The sequence below is a fragment of the Chroicocephalus ridibundus genome, chromosome 12, assembly GCF_963924245.1.
Source record: "Chroicocephalus ridibundus chromosome 12, bChrRid1.1, whole genome shotgun sequence".
Taxonomy (NCBI): domain Eukaryota; kingdom Metazoa; phylum Chordata; class Aves; order Charadriiformes; family Laridae; genus Chroicocephalus; species Chroicocephalus ridibundus.
In genome coordinates, this window is record NC_086295.1 from 9,304,103 (window position 1) to 9,327,920 (window position 23,818).

The 23,818-nt window shown below is 45.3% G+C and overlaps 1 protein-coding gene across 3 annotated transcripts; it reads left to right on the plus strand.

Moving 5' to 3' along the window:
* The first annotated feature begins 855 nt into the window (after nt 1–855).
* UBE2V1 (ubiquitin conjugating enzyme E2 V1) lies at nt 856–20,056 on the plus strand. 3 transcript variants are annotated; one of them, XM_063349925.1, is made up of 5 exons: nt 908–936; nt 8,991–9,113; nt 11,087–11,235; nt 14,607–14,732; nt 15,124–20,056. In XM_063349925.1, the coding sequence occupies exons 3-5, from the start codon at nt 11,191–11,193 to the stop codon at nt 15,268–15,270; spliced, it is 318 nt and encodes a 105-aa protein (XP_063205995.1). In that variant the 5' UTR covers nt 908–936; nt 8,991–9,113; nt 11,087–11,190; the 3' UTR covers nt 15,271–20,056. The 3 variants fall into 3 exon arrangements, with proteins under 3 accessions (XP_063205993.1, XP_063205994.1, XP_063205995.1); XM_063349923.1 differs by lacking the exon at nt 8,991–9,113 and having other exon boundaries at nt 856–936; XM_063349924.1 differs by lacking the exon at nt 8,991–9,113 and having other exon boundaries at nt 866–930.
* The last annotated feature ends 3,762 nt before the right edge of the window (nt 20,057–23,818 follow it).

The following is a 23,818-nucleotide window of genomic DNA, read 5'->3' on the forward strand; positions in this document are numbered from 1 at the left end:
GGAAGATGCGCTGTTGGTTAAAACACGCCATTGTCCATCTTCCCGGTGTTCCTGTGTCTCTTCTGGATTCATATCAGCTACTTTAGGCCTGAAAATATATTTTATTGCCACGTAGCAGCCAGCAGCAACCTCCTGAAACACAGTAAGTGCCATGTGGAGGCGCTTCAAGCCCTCTGCTGCCAAGGGAGGGTGTCCCCAACCCCTCAGCCCCTCTGTGTCCTGGTCTGTCACCCCACCAGCCTGAGGTCCCTTACGCTGCCTGTTTGCGTGTCCCTGCACACCATGGCGGGCCGTGCAATGCTGGGGCGGTGATTTCTGTACGTCTGGCAGTTTTGGAGGGGGACAGGCAAGAGGTGGCAGGAAATCGCCCAGCTCGGCCCCAGCGCTGCCCACACTGAGTATTGCAGAAGAGGTTGAGGGGATGCAAAGGCATAAACAGTGTCAGGTTATTACAAAGTGACTATGGCTATTCATAAAGCAGCAGGAGAGCTAATGCTGCTCGTCTTCTGGCTATAGCGAACGTACTTCGCCAATTATTAATATTAATTGCATTTGAGTTTTATGGGCTGTTAAATGCTTGAGAGCGTGCTGGTGTTTCAGAGCTCCCCGGGGAGCTCGCTGGGGTAGATTTCCCCGGGGCTGCCTGCCGGAGCGGAGCAGGGGCAGCCGCACGGAGCAGCGGATCGTCCCCTCTCTGGCAGCCCCCGTCCAACCCCCCCGGGACTCTGCCCCCTAACCTCCGGGGGCGAGCCCGCCCGCGCGACGCAGCTCGGGGGACACGCTGCGTGCACCACAGAGCTCTCCCTCCCGCCTCCCTTTTAGCGCGCCCGCCCGCGCCACGCCCTCACAGCCGCACTTCCCGCGTTGCGTTGACGTGGTGCGAAGGGGCGGGGCTCCGGCGGCAGCGGCGCAAGATGGCGGCCACCACGGGTGCGGGTGAGCGGGCGGTGGGCCGGCGGGGTGCCGGGACGGGGAGGGCCGGACCGGGCCGCTCCTCGGCGCGGGGCACCCACGGCCCCCGCGGGCGGCGGCGCGGCGGGCTGCCGGGCGGCCCGGCTGGGTGTGTCGGGGCTGGAGGGGCGGCGGCGGGCGCTAGGCCGGGAGGCGCCGGGCGGGGGAGGGGGCGGCGGCGGCGGCGGGGCCGGGCCGAGGGGCGCGGCCCGCAGGGGGGCTCTGCGGCCGGCCGGGGCTGTGAGGGCGGTGGTGGAGCCGGTCCTCGCCGCTTCGCCGAGGTTCCCTGGCGGGTGCGGCCGGCGCCTCCCCCGGGGGCTGACGGGGCCTGGCGGTGGGAGCGGCCCCGGCGGGGCGAGCGCGGTGCGGGGCCGGGAGGGGTGCGCGGGGCCCGGCCGGGCTCTGCGGGAAGGCCGCCGCCGCCTCTCTCCGCGGGCCGGCACTGGGACGCGGCGCTGTCCAGGCGCAACTGGGCCGGCCGGGGTGTCGCGGCCAGGACCCACTGCCGGGGCCGGCCGGGCCCGCAGCCGTCGGTACGAGCCTGCGGCGAGGTACGGGCCTGAGGTACGGGCCTGGGGGAGCAGCGCCCGGCCGCTGGCCGCCGCCCGAGACCCTCAGAGCCGCCGTGCGGGCGTTTTAGTTAACCTGCTCCTCTTCTGGCAAGCTCCGTGTGGTCAGGGCTGACCCGCGGTTCTCCGGTCTTTGTAGTCACCGAGCCATGGCTACAGCTACGTGGGTGAAATTAGATGCTTTAAAATTTTTTTTTCACTAATCACATCTTCCTGTTACATCAGAAGGATGTAACTTCCTTATCAGGATGTGTATGCTTCAAGAAGTTGGTGTATTTCTTTCCTTTAAAATGTGCTCCTCGCCTGCTTTGAGTAGTTAAACAAATTCTATCCTTGCATTTGTCATTACACATGAAACAAAAATACTGCAACTACATTTTGAATGTTTTTTTTTCTGCTGACATCCTCTAATGAACTTAGACAGTTCAAATAAATTAGTTTCACTTCTGTTTAGCCGGTTTAATTTTCCTGTTTTCATAACTCCATATAGGGACTGTAATACTTGTTTTCAGATTGCTTCCTTTGAAGTTTAAATATGAGATTACCAGAAGACTGCTCTTGAAAATGCAGCAAAAATATTTTGTAATTCTTTTTTTACAGACAGGTCTCTATTGATCACCACTTTCAACTTTTAAGAATAGCCATCACAATGCTGATAATTCATAATAATCCAGTTTATAAAATTGCATTTAAAATGCAGTGGATGCTGTCCTGACAATCATGTTGTACAGATCCGTGTTTGAATGTACGTGATTGTGAGGTGTTGGAACACTTGATTAAAATACACAAAAAATGTAGTGGAGCCTTTTTCCCCCCTCTTATGTCATGTTATTCTGGCTACCATACTTTCTTAATAATCCTTTCAAGCTGCTGACTTTTCATTTCATATTTGGCTGGAAGAACAAGGCAAATATTTTTCTTTTTAAGCCAGCGTGGCTTCATGAATTAATTGTCTGGGTGGTCACGGAGGGGTATGTGTGGAAAGGGACTTGGACTACGGTGATGAAGTCCAAAGCTAGTCCTACTGCACAGCTTTCCTTTTACAGCAAACAGTCTTTGTGATAAGCTGTCGTTAACCATCATCTGCTAGCCACATTGTGTCCTTTGGACTGCTTCCTATTATTTCATGGATTTCTGAAAGCTGTTTTGTGTCTGCCGCGCTGGAAGTGTGAAGCGATTTGCAGCCAGGTAGATGTGAATAGGGGCATCAGTTTCTTGTGTCTACAGTGTGGGCTTTTGACTTCACTTCAGCGCTGCACTTCAGCTGCTCATGAGATCCTGTGTGTTTAACTACTTCAGAGTTGGGGGGGAATATAAAAATCAGTGTGTGACATATAAATGTGTTGCAGTAACACTGAACTTTTGCGGTAAACGCTAAATTCAGTATGGGAGAGCCGTCAGGTACAGACTGGCAGTTTACGTTGATGGGAGCCTTAGAGCTTTGTCCAGCTGTAATTCATAGGCTGCCCCACCAGCAGCGCTCTGCGTTCTCTTGTTGTGTTAGTACAGGATGAAGATTGTCCTCTTCTGATACTGTCCAGTTACTGATAGTGGTGGTGGCACTGCAATGCAGTTTGTGTTGTTCCTTCTTGACACTGCACTGAAGGCATTGCCTGGCACATACAAATAGAGCCTGGAAGTGACACCTTCTCGTTCTCCACTGCCGATGGATTTGCCGTGAGGCTTTGGGCAAGTAGCTTAGTAGTGTCTTTACTCATAGGTGAAACAGGTTTTGCTAATTCTTGGTTCATGGAATCTTAATGTATTCATATTTGTTTATAAAACACTTGAATATATTTGATATCCTAAGTTTATAGTCGTTCAGCAAAGGAGCTTAAACAGAGGTGGAGGATGAAAAATACTGAGTATTTCTTTAAAAGCAGCTACTGATCCAGAGTAAGAAATGGTAGCAAACGTCCCTGTAACTTAAAAAAGTCATAGGGCTGGTCCTGGGAATTAGACAGGTAAGCCTTAGATTTGTGTCTACTAAACAGGTAGAAATAAATAACAGGGGGGAAAAAATACCCAAACCCTTACCTGGAAAAAATGTTATGATATGAGGTCCTTCAGTATCCCTTACATAGAGGAGAATTCTGTGTTGCTGATAACGTTGGTTTCCCATGCACACAATTAATACATGAATAAAAAGAAAGGATTTACTTTAATCATTCTAATATGTCTCTTCATAGAAGACTGCAAACACTCAACCTGTGAGTGTATGTCTGTCCATTATTCAGACTGAAATGCCACGCAGGAGCGGTCCTGCAGACTCCAGTATTATAATAGGTCAAAACCTGACCATGTTGGCCTATGGAATTCTGTTTTTCTCACTCTCCTCCTGGGAAAAGTTTAACAATCTCATTTAACCCACTTTTCTCTCATAGGTCCGTCTAGGGCGTCTGTTGTAGGGCTGTGGTAGATGCTGCATTTACCAACAGCCTGGAAGAACTGAGTAATAAAATGATTTGCCCAGATGTAAGTTATTCAAAGTCAGAGGAATGTGAAGAACTCCAGAAGGACAATTCATTAGGCGAACAGGCACAATGGTACTGATATATGTGACTTAATATTGCTAGCAGAGAAAATAGCCCAGATCGGTTTTAGTACAGTGTATTAAAAGTATATATTTGTAATTGTTGGGGGACCCATAACATCACTCTAAACTCAAAGTTATGCTTGGGAAAAGCAAATGAGACTGAAGGCAGGGGAAACGGCGTGTTGAAGGATATAGAAGGTATACCCTGCCTCTGCAAATGGACCGTGATGTCTCCTTTGGAGTGCAACTGCATACAATAGTCACTGTTATCTCAAAATAAATATTGCCAGCCACCAAGTACTAAGTCTGTAAGTAAAATACTCATGGGTAGGGAAAAAGTAATTGGAGAGAAACTGGGAAGATAAATTATGCCTTCTTAAATAAGGTAGACTATAAAAGCACATGAAATAGCAGGTGCTAAAAGAGTTGATTGCAGAGCTTCTTTGTGTATTGTAATGGAAGGATGCGGTAGATTAAATAAAAAGGTGAATAGTTCAAAACTCTTTCAAAAAGATTCTCAGTTGAATCTCTTCATGTATAATGATATAAATTACATAATATATTTGAAAAATGCCATTCTGGCTGAGAACTTAAAATGATTCATTAGAGTATTAAATATGTAAGTAGGTGAGGCTCATAGAAGATGTAACACAAATTTTGTAAGCTGTATGAAGGCTGTGATTTTCGGGTTGTAAGGGTGTTTTTTAACTATTGCAAGTCAAGAAGAAGTTACTCAGTTTCCACCTACTGATTAGTTTCTGCACTTTCCTCCCAAGTCTGACCTGGACCTGGCCCAGAAGCCAAGACCGGGGCAGCACGCATCCTGCCTCCTCCGCTCCCCGCCTGCGCTCAGCAGCTCCGGTGTAAAACTGGAGTCCCCTACCCAACAGATAACTTTGCCTTAGTCTGTCTGTGCGGCATCTTGCTCTTCAAAGCTTATCTTAAAATTGGTGAACCTGCTTGTGCATTCACCTTTTGGTGGGCGGTGTGAATTTAAGAAAACCTAGTGATACTTTGTGGGTAGGAGAGGCAGCTGGAGGAGAGCGCTCAGCTCTCGATCAGAACAACCGTTTCTTTTCACAATGCAAAGAGGAAATGGTGGGTTTTTCCCTGGTGAGATTTAGTGTAAAGATTTTGTCCAGGATGCTAGTTCAGGGTGACTTATTTTCTAGAGTAATTTCTAGCTGAGCTGATAATGTTTTGCTTTTCAGCTGCCGTACAAGCCACAGATGCATCTGATCTTAACTCTTCTGCTGCTGGAAAGCTTTATTTGGCTGCAGACCTCAATGGTACTGCCAGTCTGCCTCAGACAGATGTTTTAAAGTGATCTCTTTCCAAGTAACGTGCTTAAAGTATTGCAAGACAGAGCCAGCGCTGTGGCTTTACACGCAACAGAAAACACTTCAGATTGTTTCAAGTGCTCAGGAAGTTATTTTGGATGTGCAAAATATCCCAGTACCTGCCTGCATTATCGGAGTGGAAATCATCACTATAAAGATGATGCAAGAAATCTTAATTTCCTCTCTCCTGAAAGTTTTTGTGACAGTTGCTGAAAGCCTTTTATTCAGTTTTAAATATTCCATCACTTCAGAACTCTGTATACCATTGTGACAAAGAATGATTTATTTATATTTTACAATTGCAGTGCTGCAAAGGTCAGCTATCAAATTTTCAATGGTTGCGATCTGCAGAGAGATGAGAAGTATATTGGATGTAATTAAGGCTAAACATCAAATACGCAGAAACAAGCAACAGAAGGGGCTTTAACGTATGTAAGCAACAGAGGTGTTTAAAGCTGTTGAATTTCAGTTCACTTGAGTTTCTGTAAATCAGGAACTAGTACAGAAAGCAGAGTTAAAATCGGCCTGAAAGACCAGTTTGATAAGTCGCCTGTTACCGGTGAAGATGTCAAGAAACCTTCAGCAAAAAGGCAGTTCCTCTTTTTAGAGCCCCGAACGAGTGAAGTGTTTTCTGTGTGCTTTGCTGAGGTGTCCTGCGCAGTATAGTTAGGCTTTAATCCTGAAGAGAAATGCTTGTAATTTGATTTCACTTTAGAAAGGAGAGAGAAGTGTATTCTTGAAGTTTCTGAGAGGTGCGTATTTTGTTCTACCGACACTGAAAAAGGTTCAAGAAGAGGATTTACTCTCAAAGGCGTATTGTCCACCTTGTTTCACTGGTGTGTTCAGCTTGATAAGGTTTCTGAATTTCGAATTGCATCCACTATATAACTGGGAAAAATTAAAAGATTAAAAAGTATAGTCTGTCAGAAAGTTTTGGTTTTAACTTGTTATGAACATACTATGTACTTCACATAAATGTAACTTGAAGATGAGAAAAATCTCAGACTGGTAAGATCACTCTTGAAACTATCTAAGATACATTCAGTTGTGTATCTGTGTATCTTCAGTGGTGCCGTGATACAAAGTAAATCTGAGAGTGCTTTAAGGTCTTTAAAAGCCCAAGTTGGCATTTAATTGTCTTCCAGGAATAATTCTGTTCTTTCTTAGTGTGGAACTTTTCTTGGTGGGATTCTGACAGACACGGTCAAACTCCTTTTGTCTCCTTTCAGCGTGCTGTCTGTCAGTCTTGCTTAGCAAGCGGCAGGTTGTGAGGTGCGGGGGTGGCACAGGCTCATCAGTGCCGCTCCACCCGGCAGCGCTGGGATTAGGGGGAATTTTTGACAAGGAAAACAGAAGGGCCTGATTCTGTTTGAAGGCTGAAGAGGATGTCACCCAAAACCTGGCTGCTTCTTAACTGCGACTTTAAACTCTGTAAAGTGCATGCCCTGACTTTCTAGAAAACTCAGTCTGTAGTTTAGTTTTGTTCTCTAGGTTGCCATAAAATACTTCATGAACTTCTTGTAACTGGTGAACTACTGTCCAGGATTGAGGCTTCACAAATGCATGTTTACAAAAAGGTGAACTTTTTAGAAAAGCTGTGCGAACCTGCGTTGTCAGAGATCTTACCTTATCAGTACAGTTATAATTTACCTTTCATAGGTTTGCTGTCGTGATTAATAGTAAATATCTCCTCCTGCTCTGAAATATTTTTTTCACTTTGATTTCTGGGAGTATTTCTATGTGGCCAGGCAAGCTATGCGTGAAGCAATTATCTAGATATTATTGTATTTTTGTACCAAATGAAGCTGCTGTTTGAGAGTATTCCTGAGCCATAGCAAAGGCTAAATAAAAATGCATAACTGAAAGTACTTTCAACAACCTGATTACTTTTTAATTGCCTCATACTTTATTTAGGTTTTCTTGTGTTAAGTGAAGGACACTTAGAAAAACAGGTTTGTTTGGTTACTGCCTTGAAAGTCTACACTAAAAAGATTATGCAAGGTATTTATTGGGGGGTGTGAGGACAATGTGCTGTTGACTCATGGTTGTGTCAGCTGGCACGGGACGTCTCCTAACTCTGAACCTGCCATGGTTTAGCCATGGAAGTTACTTGGCATATACTATGTATGCCTAGAACAGATCACTTTCTAGGAATCTTGGTGGACAGCAAACATGATGATGATGTGTTTGTGTATGGCCACAAGTGATAAAGCTCGTGTGGTTTCTGAGGTTTGAGTCCCAGCAGCATGTGGTAGCTGACCATGAGTGCTCCTGTCCATTGCGAATGAAGAGGAGACGGGGTTGGCTTAATGGCTTCGTGCATCTTTCCAGGCTGACCAGAAGGGTGAATCTGGTCTTTTATTCTGCCTTGCTTAAGGGAAGGTTGTTTAGAAAAGATTTAAAGCATTTATGATCGTATGGCTGTAGTCTTTTGTATGTATATATGTGTTTTTCTTCCTGCAGAATCTCCTGAGAACCTGTCAGGGAGGGAGCTGAATTACCATCTTTGATGTGACTCTGAACTTGTATTGTGTAGCCACACTGGGGTGCTGGTCTTCCATGTTACACCTCTGAGCTTCAGCACAGGGATAAAACATTTTTAGAAGGCAACGATGCTGTTGGACAGTGATGTGTTGTGAAGTGACCAACTATCTCCCATGATTGTTTTATTTTCTGTGAAGTGCATAAAACCTCGATTACATGTAGTTTACTTTTCCCATCTCCCTTTGCCACTGATGCTCCTGTAGTGCTCATAAGTGAGAAGATGCTGTGGAATGAACAATCTTTTATGTTAACTTTTTCTGTGTGATAGAAGCCAGTGCACGATATGAGTAGCTGGCTCTCAGTAGGTCTTGGACTTGTCAGAGAACTCTCAAATCCTGTGTGACTCTTTTATGGCTCTGATTCATGCTGAATCAGAGCAGCTGTATCTTGGGAGAGCTCGGAAATACTCTCTTCCTGTAAGGTTGCAAAGCCTAGCTCTGGTTAGCAAATGTCAGAATTAAAGCTGTCTTTCAGCCTTGGTTGAATATATATGTGATGATGTAATTTTCAATTACATGATCACATAATTTTCTTCACACAGGATTTCTGCCTCACTTGGTGAACAGGGTGCATGATGCTCAGAGGAAGGGTAGACAGGCAATATTTTTGGTTTCCTTCTTTGGTGTGTGGCCTGTGTCTGCTTACCATAAAGCTGATTCCTCCTAAGTTACTTGTTTTGGTCTAAGTAAATAAGTATCAGTAGCTTGTCTTCACACCACTGATAAATATGAAGTGGTGTTATCAAGTGCAGAGACTGAGATGATGCGTGTTAAGCATAGTGATGTTGTGGTCCAGAAGAGAGGGTATTTTTTGGGAACAGGATACATTTGAGGCAGGTCTTCCGCTGGCTACGCCTTATCACTTCTGTGAGTGGGGAGAGGCGCGGGTTGGGTTTCTAACAATAGCCATGGATGGTTTCCTTTGTGGCGTCACCTGTCACCTGCTTTGTGGAAGAGCTGCTGTGTCAGACCCAAGGGTGGAGTTCACCCTCCAGAAGGACCTTTTGTTTGTCTGTTGTTTGTCCTTCTTCCCTGGCCATGTCTTTCCCAGGCGCCAGCAGGCAAGGCTGAAGCCAGGCAGCAAGCTTCAGGCATCGCACAGCTGTGAGTCATTCCCCATCGCCAGCAATGCCGTGCATCTGCTGCAGCAGAAATTGTGAAATAGGGAGTGTGTGTAAGTAAAGGTGGCACCTTGTCCTTCAACTTGTACTCCCTCCGTTCCTCTTGTTCCCCGACTCTCTTATCCCCTGTGTTGGAGCTAGACTGCTCTCCTCTCTGCTTCCCCTAACGACAGCATGGAGAGCATTGGGAATATAATAAAAAATGATGCGGCTAATCTGTCATGATTCATGTATGAACTGCATACTTGAACCTTCATCTGCCTGAGGTACACAGGATACATACCGCTTACTTTTAAGACTTACCAGGAGGGGAAGCACTGGAGTTCTTCGTGCAGGGGAAGTGACAGCGGTTCCCGGGAGGTCCTGTTAACCACCGAGGGTTTGGGGCTCGGTTAATCTTATGGCAAGGGCTTCACCAGCCCCAACTGACTCATTTCCTTTCGCAGCCAAAGATTTGTGTTACTCAGCAGCCATGGTAACAGCGCGGTCTCGCCGGGAGGTAGAGATGTCGGTTTGCCACGGTTTGCAGTTGAGTCGTACTCGGCAGCCCCTGTCCCTGCGGTCTGGTGTAGCCTGTGCAGCTCTGGCCTCTTCTGACGCTGCTTTTTCTCTTCCTGAGTTTCTCTTCATAGTGTCGCTACAGCTGCACTACTGAATCCTGCTTCTCCAGAATATTCTTGAATCTGATTATATTAGATGTGTGTCAAACTGGCCAACAAGCCAATTCCTTTAGTAATTTGCTTTTTTTGGTGTCTTTTATGCTTGCTTTGTAGTGAATGAAATTTGAGTAACTCTGATTCCGCACCCAAATCATCACATCTAAAGTTAGCAGAGTTAATAGATCTTAAGCACTGCTATGTTTCACAAAGCTTTAGATCCTCAGTATTTTCCACATTTCCAAGCCCTCACTCAGTCCCTTCCGGACGTCCTGCGCTTGTGGTGCCCCGGGCATGCGGAAATGTTGGCTTCTGACCGAGAAGTTTGCTGAGTTCACTTTATACACTGAAAGGCTGATTTCCCATTCTCTTTCTGCTTTAATAAATAAGTGACAGTGAAGAAGGGGATTAATTATGGTTTTCTGTTATTACATGCTGGTGAATAGTTAACTTCATATTATTGGGGGGGGGAAAAACCTCTAATCCCCAAATCCAACCTTTTTGTATGTCAGGTGAAAATAACTTTGTTAAATATATCCTGGCAGTAATTTTGTTGCAGCTGGAGGGTGAGACGTGCTTCACACAGTTACCTTGAAGGAGAAGTGGTGGCCTAGGGTGCATTTATGTTCTGTGGTGGCTGAGGAGAAGAATGAGTAATTAAGTCCCCTGTGGCCTGGGTTCAAGATCCTCCTTCACCACGGACTTAGTGTGTGACCTTGTTTATGTCACCTAAGCTCTCTATGCCATTGTTTTCCATTAATGTAATGCAGATAAGAAAATTTCCTTGTTTTGCTGTGTGTTTTGACGATAAATGTGCCAGCAATTAAGAAGTGCTGAAAATTTCTTGATGATAGAGGTCATAAGTACAAAGGATGCTATTGCTGCTGACAAAGCCCACTTAAATTAACTTCAGATTAACCTACTAACGTTATGAAAGGGTTTTATTTGCTTTGAATGGTATTTTTAAAAGCTCTGAGTAAGTTGAGTGATGTCAAGCCTCTCATGGTGACATTTTGCAGAATCATCTAAATTTTTATACTATAGATCATATAGACAAGTGCTAATTAGAGCTCTGTAGTACCCTGTGTATCTCTGAATGGACAGAGATTTCCTTTCATTTTACTGCCTGCCCTAATATCTGGCCTGTCAGTCCTCTAGCATGTTTAATTGTGGGTACCTTGGTTGTACTTGAAAAATCCAAGCTAAATACGGGGATATCCTCTTCACAGTGTTGAAATACTATTCAAAAAACAGTGGTGTTTTTACCCAAAATGTTTTCTGTAGAATGACCAAACGCATTAGTGAAATTACCCTAGCTTTATTTCTGTACTAGATTTCTCAACTCAAAATATCTTTCTGATTATTTTCAGGAGTAAAAGTTCCTCGTAATTTTCGTCTGTTGGAAGAACTTGAAGAAGGTCAGAAGGGAGTAGGTGATGGAACAGTTAGCTGGGGCCTTGAAGATGATGAAGATATGACACTTACAAGATGGACAGGAATGATTATTGGGCCTCCAAGAGTAAGTATCCACTTAAAATCGTACTTTTAATTTCTAACACCACCACCCCCCGCCACACACACACACACACTTTTCTTCTCTTAATCTAACCAATGAAGTAGAAAACAAAATATAAGTGAGTGAAAAAACACTTTAGCCAGTGATTTATGTTGAAGGGTCAAGTTCCATATAATAATGGGTTTCATGTATCTATATGTCTTTTTGATTATGATTTGGAATTTTTAGTGCCTTTATCTGGTTAGTTCTGTTACATGTCTGCTTTATATTTACAGATTCATTAAGACATAACTTTTGAGATTCCAGGATTCTAGTATCCTGTACTCTTGAATACAGCAAGGTTTAAAATCCTTCGGCTAGTGAGATTACATATGGAGCTAATGTAGGTAAAATGTGGATGTTTTGTTCAGTACTGCTAGTCTTTCTGCTGTTTCTTGTTGAGTTTATGGGTTTGTTTTTATTGCAGCAGTACTGACTTGCTTTTGTAGAGTTTCAGCTAACTCAGGAAACTCAAATTTTAATGAATTCAGTTTCTTCTCTGAATGTTCTCTCCCAAAGTAGCTTCTTATAATGCTACTAGTCTTTGTGGTAGGATTGTCGTGTTCTCTCTCTCTTCTCCCATCATCCCCAAACCCTACTAAACTGTGGGTCTCTACTCTCTGGTAGTGAACTTGAGGACTTGATTGTGCATTGTATGTATGCATGAATTCCAAAAACAAAACTTGTCTCTAGTTTCACTGTGCATCCCTGTTCTGTTTCCTTATTATCCTTACCATGAAGTGCAAGTAACTGATTCCCCATCCTGCATTAGTAGGTGTTATCTTCTGTAGCTGGCCCCAGTATCACTTCTCTGTAATTCCAGTGCTCTCCATCTATTATATGGAAACCTCTACAGACCTTTAATCAATCGTGCCATTGCCCTGTGTGTTTCCGTTCTATCTGTTGCCTTTTCTGACACATGTTGAGGTTGTACAAGAATCTGTAATGGCATTACACATGCAGTATTTTTTATCTCACCCAGAAGCGTTGTTTATTTTTTGCCTGCCATTGTTAACATCTCCCCATTCGTGATCATTTAATTTGTTTATGATATGCCCAAATAATTTTCTAGAACAGCATTTGATTTTAGCACATTAGGAGAGTGTTAATGAGCTTGCATTAAGACTGTGAAGAAAGCTTACTGTGTGCATACACTTTATGGAAAATCTAAGCAACCTTGAAATCTGATTTAGAAAATTAAATAGAAACTGAAATGTGCAAACAGGCATATGCTGACTTGTCAGCAGTGATAGAAATTTGTAGTTCGTGTTGTACTGCTAATCAAGCCTAGAGGACTATCACTGAAGATGATTCAGCTGTGCCTCTTTTGTCTTTCTGACACAATTATGAATATAGATTTTTTCCAAAAGTGTCTCGAGTTCTTTTGAGCTTATTGCTTGAAAGCAACAGGCTGTATTGAGAGAGATTCTGGGAACTTTCAGTCATTCTTGTTTGCTGAGTGGCTGTCCTGCTTTTAGCAATGTTCATACTCAGTTATATTATTACCAGGTTTTTTTCCTAAAAAGGATGTGGGAATACTGGCTCTGGAAAAAAAAAAAATCCTGTTTTCTTCTGGGTAGAAAGCAGTCATGCTTGTAGCAGGTGGAAGAATCTTTTCTTGGGCATCCCAGAGCGAAAAATGAGCCGTGGTGCAGAGTTAGATACGTGCTGCTGCTCCGAGTGCCCCTGCTACCATACATGGAAGCGTGCTTCTTCTCAGACTTTTGCGGATGGTTTCACAGCCAGTGATTCAGCTTGTTTATACAAGCTATTTAAAAACAGTGGCACTGTCAAAACTTCAGCTTTATCTGCACATAAGTTATATTGGCTATAGACATGTGCACGGTTAAGGCTTTCCATTCACTAGTCTTAATGTGGTGCGGTTGTTTGCAAAGACCCTAAAAACCTGCACGACCCTGTGAGCTGTTAATTGCCCTGTGCACAGGGCATGCTCAGGGGCTAAGTCAGGAGACCTGTGCAGTCTGAGCAGAGCTGACAGATGACTTTTTTCCCCAAAAAACTTTGCGACAGCATTCAGTTTGTCACCGCCCTGGCTGGCCATCTGAAAGGCTGTCTGACTGAGGTGCTGGAGGAGTGACCCAGAGGCCACCAGGGCTGGCCAGGTGCTGGTCCCGCTGCAGGCTGGTTTAAAGCCATTTCATTTGCACAGATGAGAAGCCCCTGAATCAGGAAGTCTGTTCTTATATTTTTGGTAGTGGTTTGCATCAAAACGCTCATTAAGAGAAATATTAAGATGTTCAGGGGCATAACAGGCCCTTGAAAAGGATTGCATGGGGTTCTAGATTGAGAAGATTTTGTATGTTGGGCAGCTGTTCTGGTGGAGCTGTGGTGCTCCAGGTCATCTGGAGCTGCTGGCTTCTTCTGGGCTTCTGCCCTCACCTGTTCGCTGGATTTTTGCTCATGGTCGCTGTAATGTTTATTGCAATGTTGAAGGTGCAGGAAATTGTGTCAGAAGCTCTAAATCTGGAGAGCTTGTGTGTCTGAACTTCCCCCTGATGATCCTGTCTCTGATGAATAGTTCTGCTGGCTGCCTGCGTTGCCCAGCTGAGCGAGAGCTCTCTGCCAGGCTGCACCAGACCAGCACATCAAAAATAGTTATTCTCAGGATGCAGAATAACATTAACTGTTGTTTCTTTAAATTAATTTTAAATATTGAAGAATCAATGTAGCCTTGTTATATTTGTCTCTATTCTATACCCATTGAGTGGCAGGTTAAAAATTCGCGATCCAGGATTTCTCGTTATTAGCTGTTACATACAACAGAGTGACTGCTGTGGAGACAAAGTGATAATGCTTTTTGGGATCAGGATGTACTTTGCGATGTGTTGAATCTTGTTCTGAGAACTGGCACGTTGGTTTATGACCAAAGAATATTTTTCAAGTGCAGTTCTAGGACAGGCTGACTTCAGATAGTTGCCTAAGCTAAAGCTGTGGCTTCAATTTCAAGGTAGTGTGTCTGATTAGTAAACTGATAAAGCAAAGCTGCTTTATGAAGATTGGTTGAAAAGTAGGTATCTGAGCTGTATGATGATTTAAAAAAATCATTTCAGTTGGTGAATGGGAAGCAATGCTAGTTTCATTCCTTATATGAAAATGTGATGCTTAAAAGAACAGTAGAATTTATTACCCTGAAGAGGTAACATTTGATACTCTGAGTATTATAAAATGAATATCAAAACAGAGGTAGCCAGCACGGTATATAAGTGGCTGCCCTTATGTTTAGTAGTTCGCGTGTCCCTAAAGTAACCACTGTTTTAACCAAATGCTTATTGAACTGCCTGATGTAATTGTTCCCCCCTTTCTTTTCCCCTCAGACAATTTATGAAAACAGAATATACAGCCTTAAAATAGAATGTGGGCCTAAGTATCCAGAAGCACCTCCATTTGTAAGATTTGTAACAAAAATTAATATGAATGGAGTAAATAGTTCTAATGGAGTGGTAAGTTTTTGGTTTTTATTCATTTTAACATGGTTTTCATGTGCAGCTTCGAATTAATGCTTTGTTTATACTTGCAACTTGCTTAACTACTTATTTCTTGCTGGTGCCATTTTTTTGAGTAGAAGGAAAGGGGGGTAAAAGGGAAGTATACGAGCCAAGCATGTTCTGAAATCAAAATGTGGAATTTACTTTTCCTGCTCTTTCACAACTCACAGGTAGTTGCATCACGTGGGGATTTATTATGCTTTTAGGAAACCACTTGCTTGCTTTTGTTTTCTTTGGTTTCTCCCACTCGGATTCCTCATAGGATCTTTAGTTGGAGGGTGTGTGGGGGAGTTAAGTGTATCGAACGTACCAATTCTGACAGGAATGGTCTTTTTGTCTATTTTAGGTGGACCCCAGAGCCATATCAGTCCTAGCAAAATGGCAGAATTCTTATAGTATCAAAGTTGTTCTGCAAGAGCTTCGGCGTCTAATGATGTCTAAAGAAAATATGAAACTTCCTCAGCCACCTGAAGGACAATGTTACAGCAATTAATTAAAAAACAAAACAAAACAAACAAAACAAACATGCCCCCCTTATTCAATTTAAGCTGTCTTCATTTTCCACAGTAGTAAATTTTCTAGATGCATCTTGTAGACCTCAAAATACTGGAAAGGAAGTTCCCATTCAAAGGAAGTTTTTCTTGAGATACTGTAAATGATACTAATTTTTTTTCATTTGAAATATAAGTTGTGCTATAACAAATAATCCTGTCGTGTAACCACTGTCCACATAGCTGAACTTCTGGTATCAGGAAAAGTCTATTTAAATTTATTACTGTCAAGACCAGTGTGGCACATCTAACTTAACTGTGAAAGCATACATCCCACAATCACCTTGCTGTGTGTCTGGCCTGGGTTGTTTTTTTTTTTTTTTTTTCTTTTTCTGTCTTTTGCAATAGAGTCGAAGCTCAGGGCTATTTATTAGAGTAGACACAAAGGTTTTTGCTTCCAGTATTACACTGGGCTTTATGGACTACTAATGGGGATGCGTGCTAACCTCAGTCATCCCTCCCTTTGTGCTATCTCTAGTAAAGGCTGAATGTGACTGTGGTCGTTTTTGGTTTTTTATTATTTGTTTTTAAATGCCCTGATAATCTGGGGCAAGCTTTCCTTCTTCCCTTTGGCCAAGGCATAGATTGTATTTCTCTTCCTGGTCCCCCTCACCAGTGGCGTGGGCTTTGGGTGAGGGATTCGGGGTTCTTTTAATCTCTTCCCTCTTCCCCTCTTTTTAGTGGGGGTGCTGCTTTCGTTTTGCCCCTCTTTGTGACTCTTCTCACCCCTGGCCAGCAGGGGTAAGTGTTGGGGCAATAACTTGACCTTTTCCCTCCTGCTTATCATTTTGGTTTTGCGACAAATTTAGTCTTCACCAGCCTGGGAAACAAGAGTATCTATTCTGCTCGCAAACTTGGGTTTTCCCTGTCCCTCCAGCACTGCTGCCACACCGCCAAGCTGGCCACGGCTGATGTTATTAGATAGGCTTTTGACGTGGTGAAAAGAGCAGTAATTTACCAGGATTGCCGAAATCTTCTGCTGCCAAACTTTAATGGGGAAACGCCGCATGTAGAGATTCTGAACACACACTCCAGCTCTAATAGTTGTATTTTGGTGCTGTGGATTGACCCAAGAATGTTAACGAATGAAATGTTGCACTTTTGTTTGGCCCTTCTAAAGACGTGACGACTACAGACAAATCAAATCAGCGTAGTAGATTTTATTAGAATTCTGTAAGTCTTGGGAGAGAAATCTCTTCAGTGAAGATTTTGGGGAAGTGGTGCATACAGCAGATTAAGGACCTTAATTGGCTTTGCATCCTGGCAAATCACTGCCTTTTCTGGTTTACTGTTTTGGACCACTAACTGCTGAAATGTGGATGCAAGCTTACATACAACCAACCTAGTGTGTCCTAAGTTTTATGACAAATTCAGTGTTTGTGTAAAAAAAAAAAAAAAAAAAAAAAAAAAAAAAAAAGGAGGAGAAAAAAGTAAAAATAAACACATTTTAAAGCAGCAGCTATCAAGTCAATGAACAATTGATGTTTCCATTAACTCTTTGGAGGAAAATATTAGTTGTAAGGATTTAACATCCTCTGTAATTAAAGTTTAACATAACAGTATTCCATAAGCAGCCTTTTTATTGTATCAGACCATTGCCTGATTTTAATATAATAAAAAGTGTGCATTAATATTAGAAGGCTTTAATTGTATTTATGTTTAGAATTTTGATCCCTTATGGAATTCTTGATCTGTTGGAAGTATCTTCCTACAGATCACATTTAGCTAACAGTATGTAAACTGGTGGTGAAAGGCAATTGTCTTTATCCAGCTGCTGCTGCTGTGCCAAGGAGAATCTTTAGTTTTATTTTAAACCTCAGACTCACATCTGGCAGTCGGTAACGCTACGTGATGCGAAGGAACAGCTGAAAGGAATTTCTAGATGCATGTGCTGTCTGAAGGTGCTCTGTCGTTGCAGTGACCTTTATGTGCTGTAGTCCTGAGGGAATCAAATCCCCGTACAGTTGCATGTTATGCTGTCTGGCAAGTTCAAGGGGAACTTCACAACCTGATATTTTACCTGTTTTCCCTCAAATAGCAAAGTGTAAAAAGCTGACCTTCTCTTCAAATCTGGATAAAAACGGGGCTGTGAAATTTTGGCCTTTTCCAAGTGTAAGAGTGTCTCTGCTTCAGAAGGTGCTCGTTGTGCATTCACTTCAGCCTGGTGGTGGAACAAGGTTCTTCCTGGGCTAGGAATGAAAAAGGGAATGACCTTTGGTGAAACTTTGTGAAACTTGCTGCTGGCTTCCTGGAATACTACTCAATCCTTTGGTTGATCAGAGGGTATCTGTGAAGACAATGGGACTAATACTTTGTCGGCATTGTGTGCGTGTTTATTTAAAATAACTTGGTATCTAAAGATGTTAAATGGGAATCGGAACAACGCTTGATAATTATAGCGGGCTGCTTGATTATCTCTGTTTTTTAGAGTTGTTGTAAGAGTGCCCTTCCCCTCTTCGGGAGGATACGGCTGGTGCATGTTTGGGGCCTCCCCCAGCTTTCGTACTTCAAGTAATGGTTTTAAAACCTTGAAACTGTCTGTTTTGCTTTGCAAGTTGTACAGGTTAGAGCATTCCACCCCGACCTGGGCCGTGCTGCGCCAGGAGCTCTGCTGGCAAGAGCCGTGTGTTAACAGCATTTGCCATACAAGGCTGGGTGGTGCTTTAAATAAAAAAAAAAGGGGTTCACTGTAAATTTTGTCACCTAGGAGTTGCACTCTTTGAACACGTCAGTGCTCCGGTGCACTGCTGTTCCACTCAACCAAGCAGGAGCAGTACGGAAAAATAATGCCCTAAGAGTCAGCTGCTGTTGAATCTACGTGTTGTAGCTTTGTCAGTGCATGCGACCGGCAAACTACGCAGTGGAAGAGACCAGTCATCCCGCAGCCTGGTTCCTCCTTTATGTTTCAGAAACGAGGTGGGGAAACAGAACCGTGCCTTGCCTGTATTTATCCTACCTCTGGCAGTGGAAAGGCAAGGTCTTTAGTTGATCCCCACTAACCGTCCTGAACCGATGTCTCTTAAGAGAAAGATACGAAGGGATAATAAATAAAAGAAGTGTATTGGCCGTAAAATAAATGCTGTTCCTTGGAGTGGGTGCTGCTGGGGGTGGCTGGAGCAGGAGACTGGTGTGAGCAGGAGGTGGCCATGGGGCTGCCCCGTCCTCTTCCTGCGGAGGGTCTGCGAGCCATCCTGTCCCAAATGGACCGGGCATTTCCAAGAATCCCCGCTCTTCACTCCTCTGGAGGCAGGAGGACGGTAGAGGGAGCGAGCGAGCTTCCCAGCGCTCGGCCCTGAGGAAGGTGCGGATGCTGCTCGGTGTGGATGTTAATTCCTCTTGTGGGAGCCACTTTTCATCTTTGCCCTGAATCGATTTCAATTTTAAAAGCCTGTTTATCATGACTTTCTCACTGTACAGGCATTAACTTGCTAGGGAGAAAACCAGCGCTGCAGCGAGATTTTAATAGTCAATAAAGACTAATTGTTGTTTGCTTCTTGCTTTGTTGTAATTAAGCTCTGTGTGTGTGTAGGGAGTATATGCTTAAATATGCCTTTTCTATACTCTTTCAGCTTCTGGCAGTGGATTTAAAATTTAAGTTTCTTCCACTGTCATTAGAGGAATAATTTCTAAGTGAAAAAGTGTCCTCGGCTGCTGTGCGAGAGGCCAGAGCAGTCTGTGGTTCACCCGAGGGCCGTACGGGGAGCAGAGCCGGAGCAGCAGCGCCGAGTGCCCTGTGGCAGCGCCGGGCAGATGCGATGGAGAGGAACAGTGTGAAGTTACGCCAGTTTTAACAAGGGAAACAAAACCCAGCAGAGATACGCAGTGGGACACGCTCCTACTCCTTTGCCAAATACCAGCCTTTGTAGTGTCTTGCCAGGGTTGTAGGAGCAGTTTGAGGCTTCCCTCGCTGTTTGTGGGAATGGGCCGTTAGGCGTTTGAGGTCAGTGCTTTACCTACAGGACAGTGTTTCCTACAGCAAGAAACAGCGTAGTGAATTCAGTATTTTTTTCCAAGCTGGCACCAGCTTACGCTGAAACAAGGGAGTTCCAGTTCTGCACGTACCTGTAAATGTGTCTGCTTCAAGCGCTGCTTACCTTGAGCTGAAAGAAGGTGAAGAGAATTTGATAGTGATAGTCTTAATATCTAAATTTTTTTTACATATTATTTTATATTTAAGAAGCATTTTCTGATGGCTTAGAGTTTTCCGAAGTCAGTGGAAATTGCCATACTGCATTAATCTTTGGCTAGGGTGCTTTCCAAAGGCATGCTAACCTTGCTGTTGACTAGAATTCAGGTCCCTTAATAGCTTCTTCTTTTCTCTGGTCTTGCTGTAGCAGATTGCTGGAGAATGTGCTTAACTTTCAAGCCTGTGAAGAGCCCCAGTGAAGTAAAATTTAAGTTAGGCGCATGCTTAAGTGCTTTGTTGGACCGGAGCCAGGGCGCTCAGCCTCTGCGAGGAAAAGAGACTTTTTTAGCTTTTATTGAGCATCTTCTTCCTAGCCCTCCTCTCTTGGTGCTACGTCCTTGGTGCTTGTGCCTTTACATTTCGCGTCCCCGCCCCCCCCCAACATCTTCCACATTTGTTGTAACAAAAAAGCAAAGAGCAGAAGACGACGTGGAGGATAAGGAGATAAGCTAGATTCTCATCATTTTATATCTGTCAAGCATCTTGTCACCTTTTTCATCCTTATCTCCTTTCAAATAAAGCCTACAAAGGGTTTTCAGAAATGTTGGTCCTGTCCTAATTTTCTGCCTCTCGAGCCAGGTTGTTGGTAGCTTTGCCCTGACGTGTCTAGAAAGCCCTGCGGTACCTTGATGGGCAATGGAAGGGGAGAATAAATGTTAAATGGTCTGTCTAAAAGTCCCTTTCCCTTCTCCGTTGCTCAACATGTATTCTTCTGTGTTGTATTATTTCACTCCACTCACCAAAGAATGTTTCAGGATAGCCAAAGCTGAAGTTTCTCTTGGAAGAAAAGCAGGAGTTTTGGAAGGAAAAAGGAAGCAAACTTTTGAGCCATCTTCATCAGAAATAATGAGTCCGTTTTCCCCTCTACTCGCTCTTTTTATAGAGCTGCTTTAAAACCATGTGTTCATAATTGGCCTGATAATGGTCTCCAGATCTACAGAGAACAGGATTTTTCTTTGCCTCGTGGAGGCTTTTTGGGGCAGGTTTGTGCTTTTTTGTTGGGACTCAGTGTGGGCAGATGGAGGATGGAGCGGAGGGGAGGCTGGAGGGCTGGCGGCACTGGGGCAGGGTGATGGAGGGAGGTGTGGGGTCGTGAGCTGGCGAACGGCTTCCTCTGCCCTCGGGGCAGTCACACGCCTTCAGCAGTATCCCTGGAAATTAGGAGTAATATGTAACTACAGCTTTTTGTAATCATTGAGACTGGGATGCTGTGTAAACGGGATCGGGATGTACACCGGCTGCATGTGTCATCCCGGAGAACTGAGCGGGACTTGGGAAACGACCGCCGCAGAACAGAGATCTCGGTAAGGTATCTGCCAAACTTCTGTCCCTCCGAAGAGACCTCTTAAATCCCTGGGCTACCAGATTAGATGTTGTCCAAGGTTAGCGGCCAGATGTTTCTCAGCTGTTTGGCCTGGTTTCCAGCTGAGACCAAATGAGCGGCTATCCAACATGTAAGTATTAATATAAACATTTTAGAGGCCTTGCCTTGAGCGAGCCATTAAAAACTTCCCACGATACCGTGAGCGATGCTGGCTTCCTTAGAGAGCGTCAGTATTTTGTGTATCGCGCTGGAGTATCCTGCGCGGGTCAGACGCGGGCTGCCACCTGCTCACGCAGCGCTGGGGCTGGGCCCCCCCCCTCCCCGTTTTAGTGGCGCCAGAGCAGTGTGGTCCCTGGAATTTGATTATTTGTGTTAGCAGATAATTCAGGCCAGAAGGCTGAGAGTGTTCCCTTCCTTCCCTGGATGTCGTCATGCTTCCCAGCAAAACACAGTCCCGGGTCCTGTGTCCCTTCCCCTCCCCTCGCCCCGCCAGTGCAACAGAAACGCTTTCAGCGTCCCTTCTTCTGAGGGGTGACTGTCCACTCGTTTTGAGCTTGGTTTTGGCTTGTGCAGGCCTGCCAGAAGGGGAGGATATTATTAAATCCAGCATGTAGAGCCATGTTTTTAATTATTACATGTATTTTTAAAAAAAAGCAGAATGAGTTTTTAATGCATGGTTCTTCTCCTGAAATATTCTTAGCGTCACCCGTGAGCTTCGGTGTTCGAACATGAGCGATGGGAAATGGCCCTCTCTGGTCTCCCACTGGCGTGAAATGAGACCCTTCCGATGCTCTCCGTCATTTTCACTGGGTTTTAATGCTCCAGTTCTTCAAGACCGGGCCTGCTCTAGCCCTAAACTGAATAGCATTTTACACCAAAGCCAGGTCCCGCTGGAGGTGAGGGATATTTATTTGCAGAGGCAGATGCTGTTCCACAGGTGTGAGTGTGCCGGGGCCGCGTCCCAGGGGATGGGTTTGCCCCTCAGGGCCGGCACCTGCAGCACGTCTCCTTCCCTCCGAGTGTCTCTGCCACAACCTGAGAAGACACCGTGGATCTGCCGGGGTTATTGTCGGTGTGAGCTGCTGCTGCGACGTGCTGGTCCTTGTTATGGGGGCTCTGCTTCCCCGCATAGACCCTGCTCCCAATTGCTCATTGTTGGAGCTGCTCAGGGCGAGATGCGGTGGGGGCGTTCACCTTATGGAGGGGCTTTTTCTTAGGAAAGGTTTGAAAGCCAGGGGTGTGAAGGGCATGGGCGGAAAGGGAGGATTTAACAAAAATAATTCTGGCATTTCGGGTGGAAAGGTTCATGTAAGGTGCCTTCATCCAGCACCTGGCATCCTCACTGGGGACAGTCAGCCTGGCCAAACGCTCACTGAAATAACGGCCCCCCCCAAAACACAGAGCTTATTTATAGCTGTGGTTGAAAAATCCAAAAATATCACCATGGGAGATGTTTGCTATATTGGTTGGGCTCTGAACAGGAGCTCCTGAAATTGGGAGCCATAATTTAATTTATTGAAAGCCAAAACATCCAGACCCACGTGGGCCAGAGCAGCCTTTGCTTCTCGCTTGTCAAAATCCTCCCCCTGCTGCTGCAGTGGGGAAAGGGGCTCTTAACTAAGGAATTGCGTTCCCCTCGGGAAGGCGTTGCTCCCATCGGCTGCTCCGGGAGGCACGGTCCTGCCTCTGCCTGCCAGGTTTCTGGGGTGTTTGTCCAGCCTGTGCATGCTGTGCAGGCTGAGCCCGTCCGTCTGATGGCCTCGTGGTGTTCCTACCTGGGGTGCATAATTACCTGTGACAACAACGGTAAAAGAGTTTGGGAAATAAGACTTTTAAACCAGCTTCTCAGAGGGAGGTGGTGTCTGATCAGTTCGCGTGCTGTGGTTTAGATCAGTTATCTCTGTTTGCAAGCGATGACATTTTGTAAGGCAGAAATGTGCTATTATAACCCACAGTTCCTCAGGTTCGGGGCTGGAGTGACTCTGCTAAGCCCCGTCTGTGGTTTGTATTGTACGATCCACAGCCGCCCTGCTCGTAAGTGAGAATCTAAGACCAAAGATTGCTCTTTCTGCCCGCGTTGTTGGTGCCCTGCTGGCGAGCCAGCCCCCTCTGTGCCCCGTGTTACACGCCAGACACTACAGCCCCGAGCCGGGCAGCATCCTGGCGCGGGGGGCGCGAGGACCGTGCGGACACACAGCAGAGGGGACGGGGGGCGTTTGTGCCCCAGGAGGTTGTTTTACACTTCCCATGTTCACGACATGATGCCGGTGTGAGCTGCAGTGCCCTGGCGGGGCCGCGGGTGCCAGCTGGGCCCTGCTCCCGGGGGTCCCGGCAGTGGTCCCCCCACCTGCTGGTGCACGCCTCGCCCCATCCCCTTCAGAGCACGGCTTGCAGGGTTGCTGTGCCGCACGTCTCCACCGGCTTCACGCGATGCAGCTGTGAGAGTTGTGTGTGCCGGTCGGAAGGGAGAGGAAACAAGAGGGACTGCAGAGTTATGTTTTGGGTGAAACCTGCGTAATAATGAGATCAGTGTTGGCAAAGCGAAGATTCCTTGGTGAAAGCATGGGTTTCTCCTGCACCCTGAGAAGCAGCAGTGCGGGAATGGTTTCTCAGCACAGTCTTTCTTATTAACAAGTATTCAGCTAACGTCAAAGTGTGGATTTGTTACTCCCTGACAAGACCATTCCTGTTTTCTTCGTGGAGGCCACCTGGAGGATGCATGATCCAGACAAATGGACCCGCTGCTTCTACAAACATCCTCAAGTTGCTTTCCAGCAGTGATGTTCAGCGGGGCAGAGAGCTCCCGCACCAGGCGCTGTGTTCCCGCTGACATACCTGCCGTTTGGCCGCATCGTTTCTCGTTGGCATCAGTAAAAGTGCAACGCTTGAGTACGCCTGTGTTGGACGTGGGCTCCGCAGCATGGAGTAGTGCCATTCTGGTGTCGGTCTGGGGACAGGAGAGCGGCTGCAGGAGTTCATT

Bases quoted from the DNA above. Each gene is read 5' to 3' on its own strand.
- UBE2V1 (XM_063349923.1), top strand. From the start codon at position 915: ATGGCGGCCACCACGGGTGCGG. The intron at 937-11,086 runs GTGAGCGGGCGG...GATTATTTTCAG, and splicing joins GGCGGCCACCACGGGTGCGG to GAGTAAAAGTTCCTCGTAAT. The intron at 14,733-15,123 runs GTAAGTTTTTGG...TGTCTATTTTAG, and splicing joins TAAATAGTTCTAATGGAGTG to GTGGACCCCAGAGCCATATC.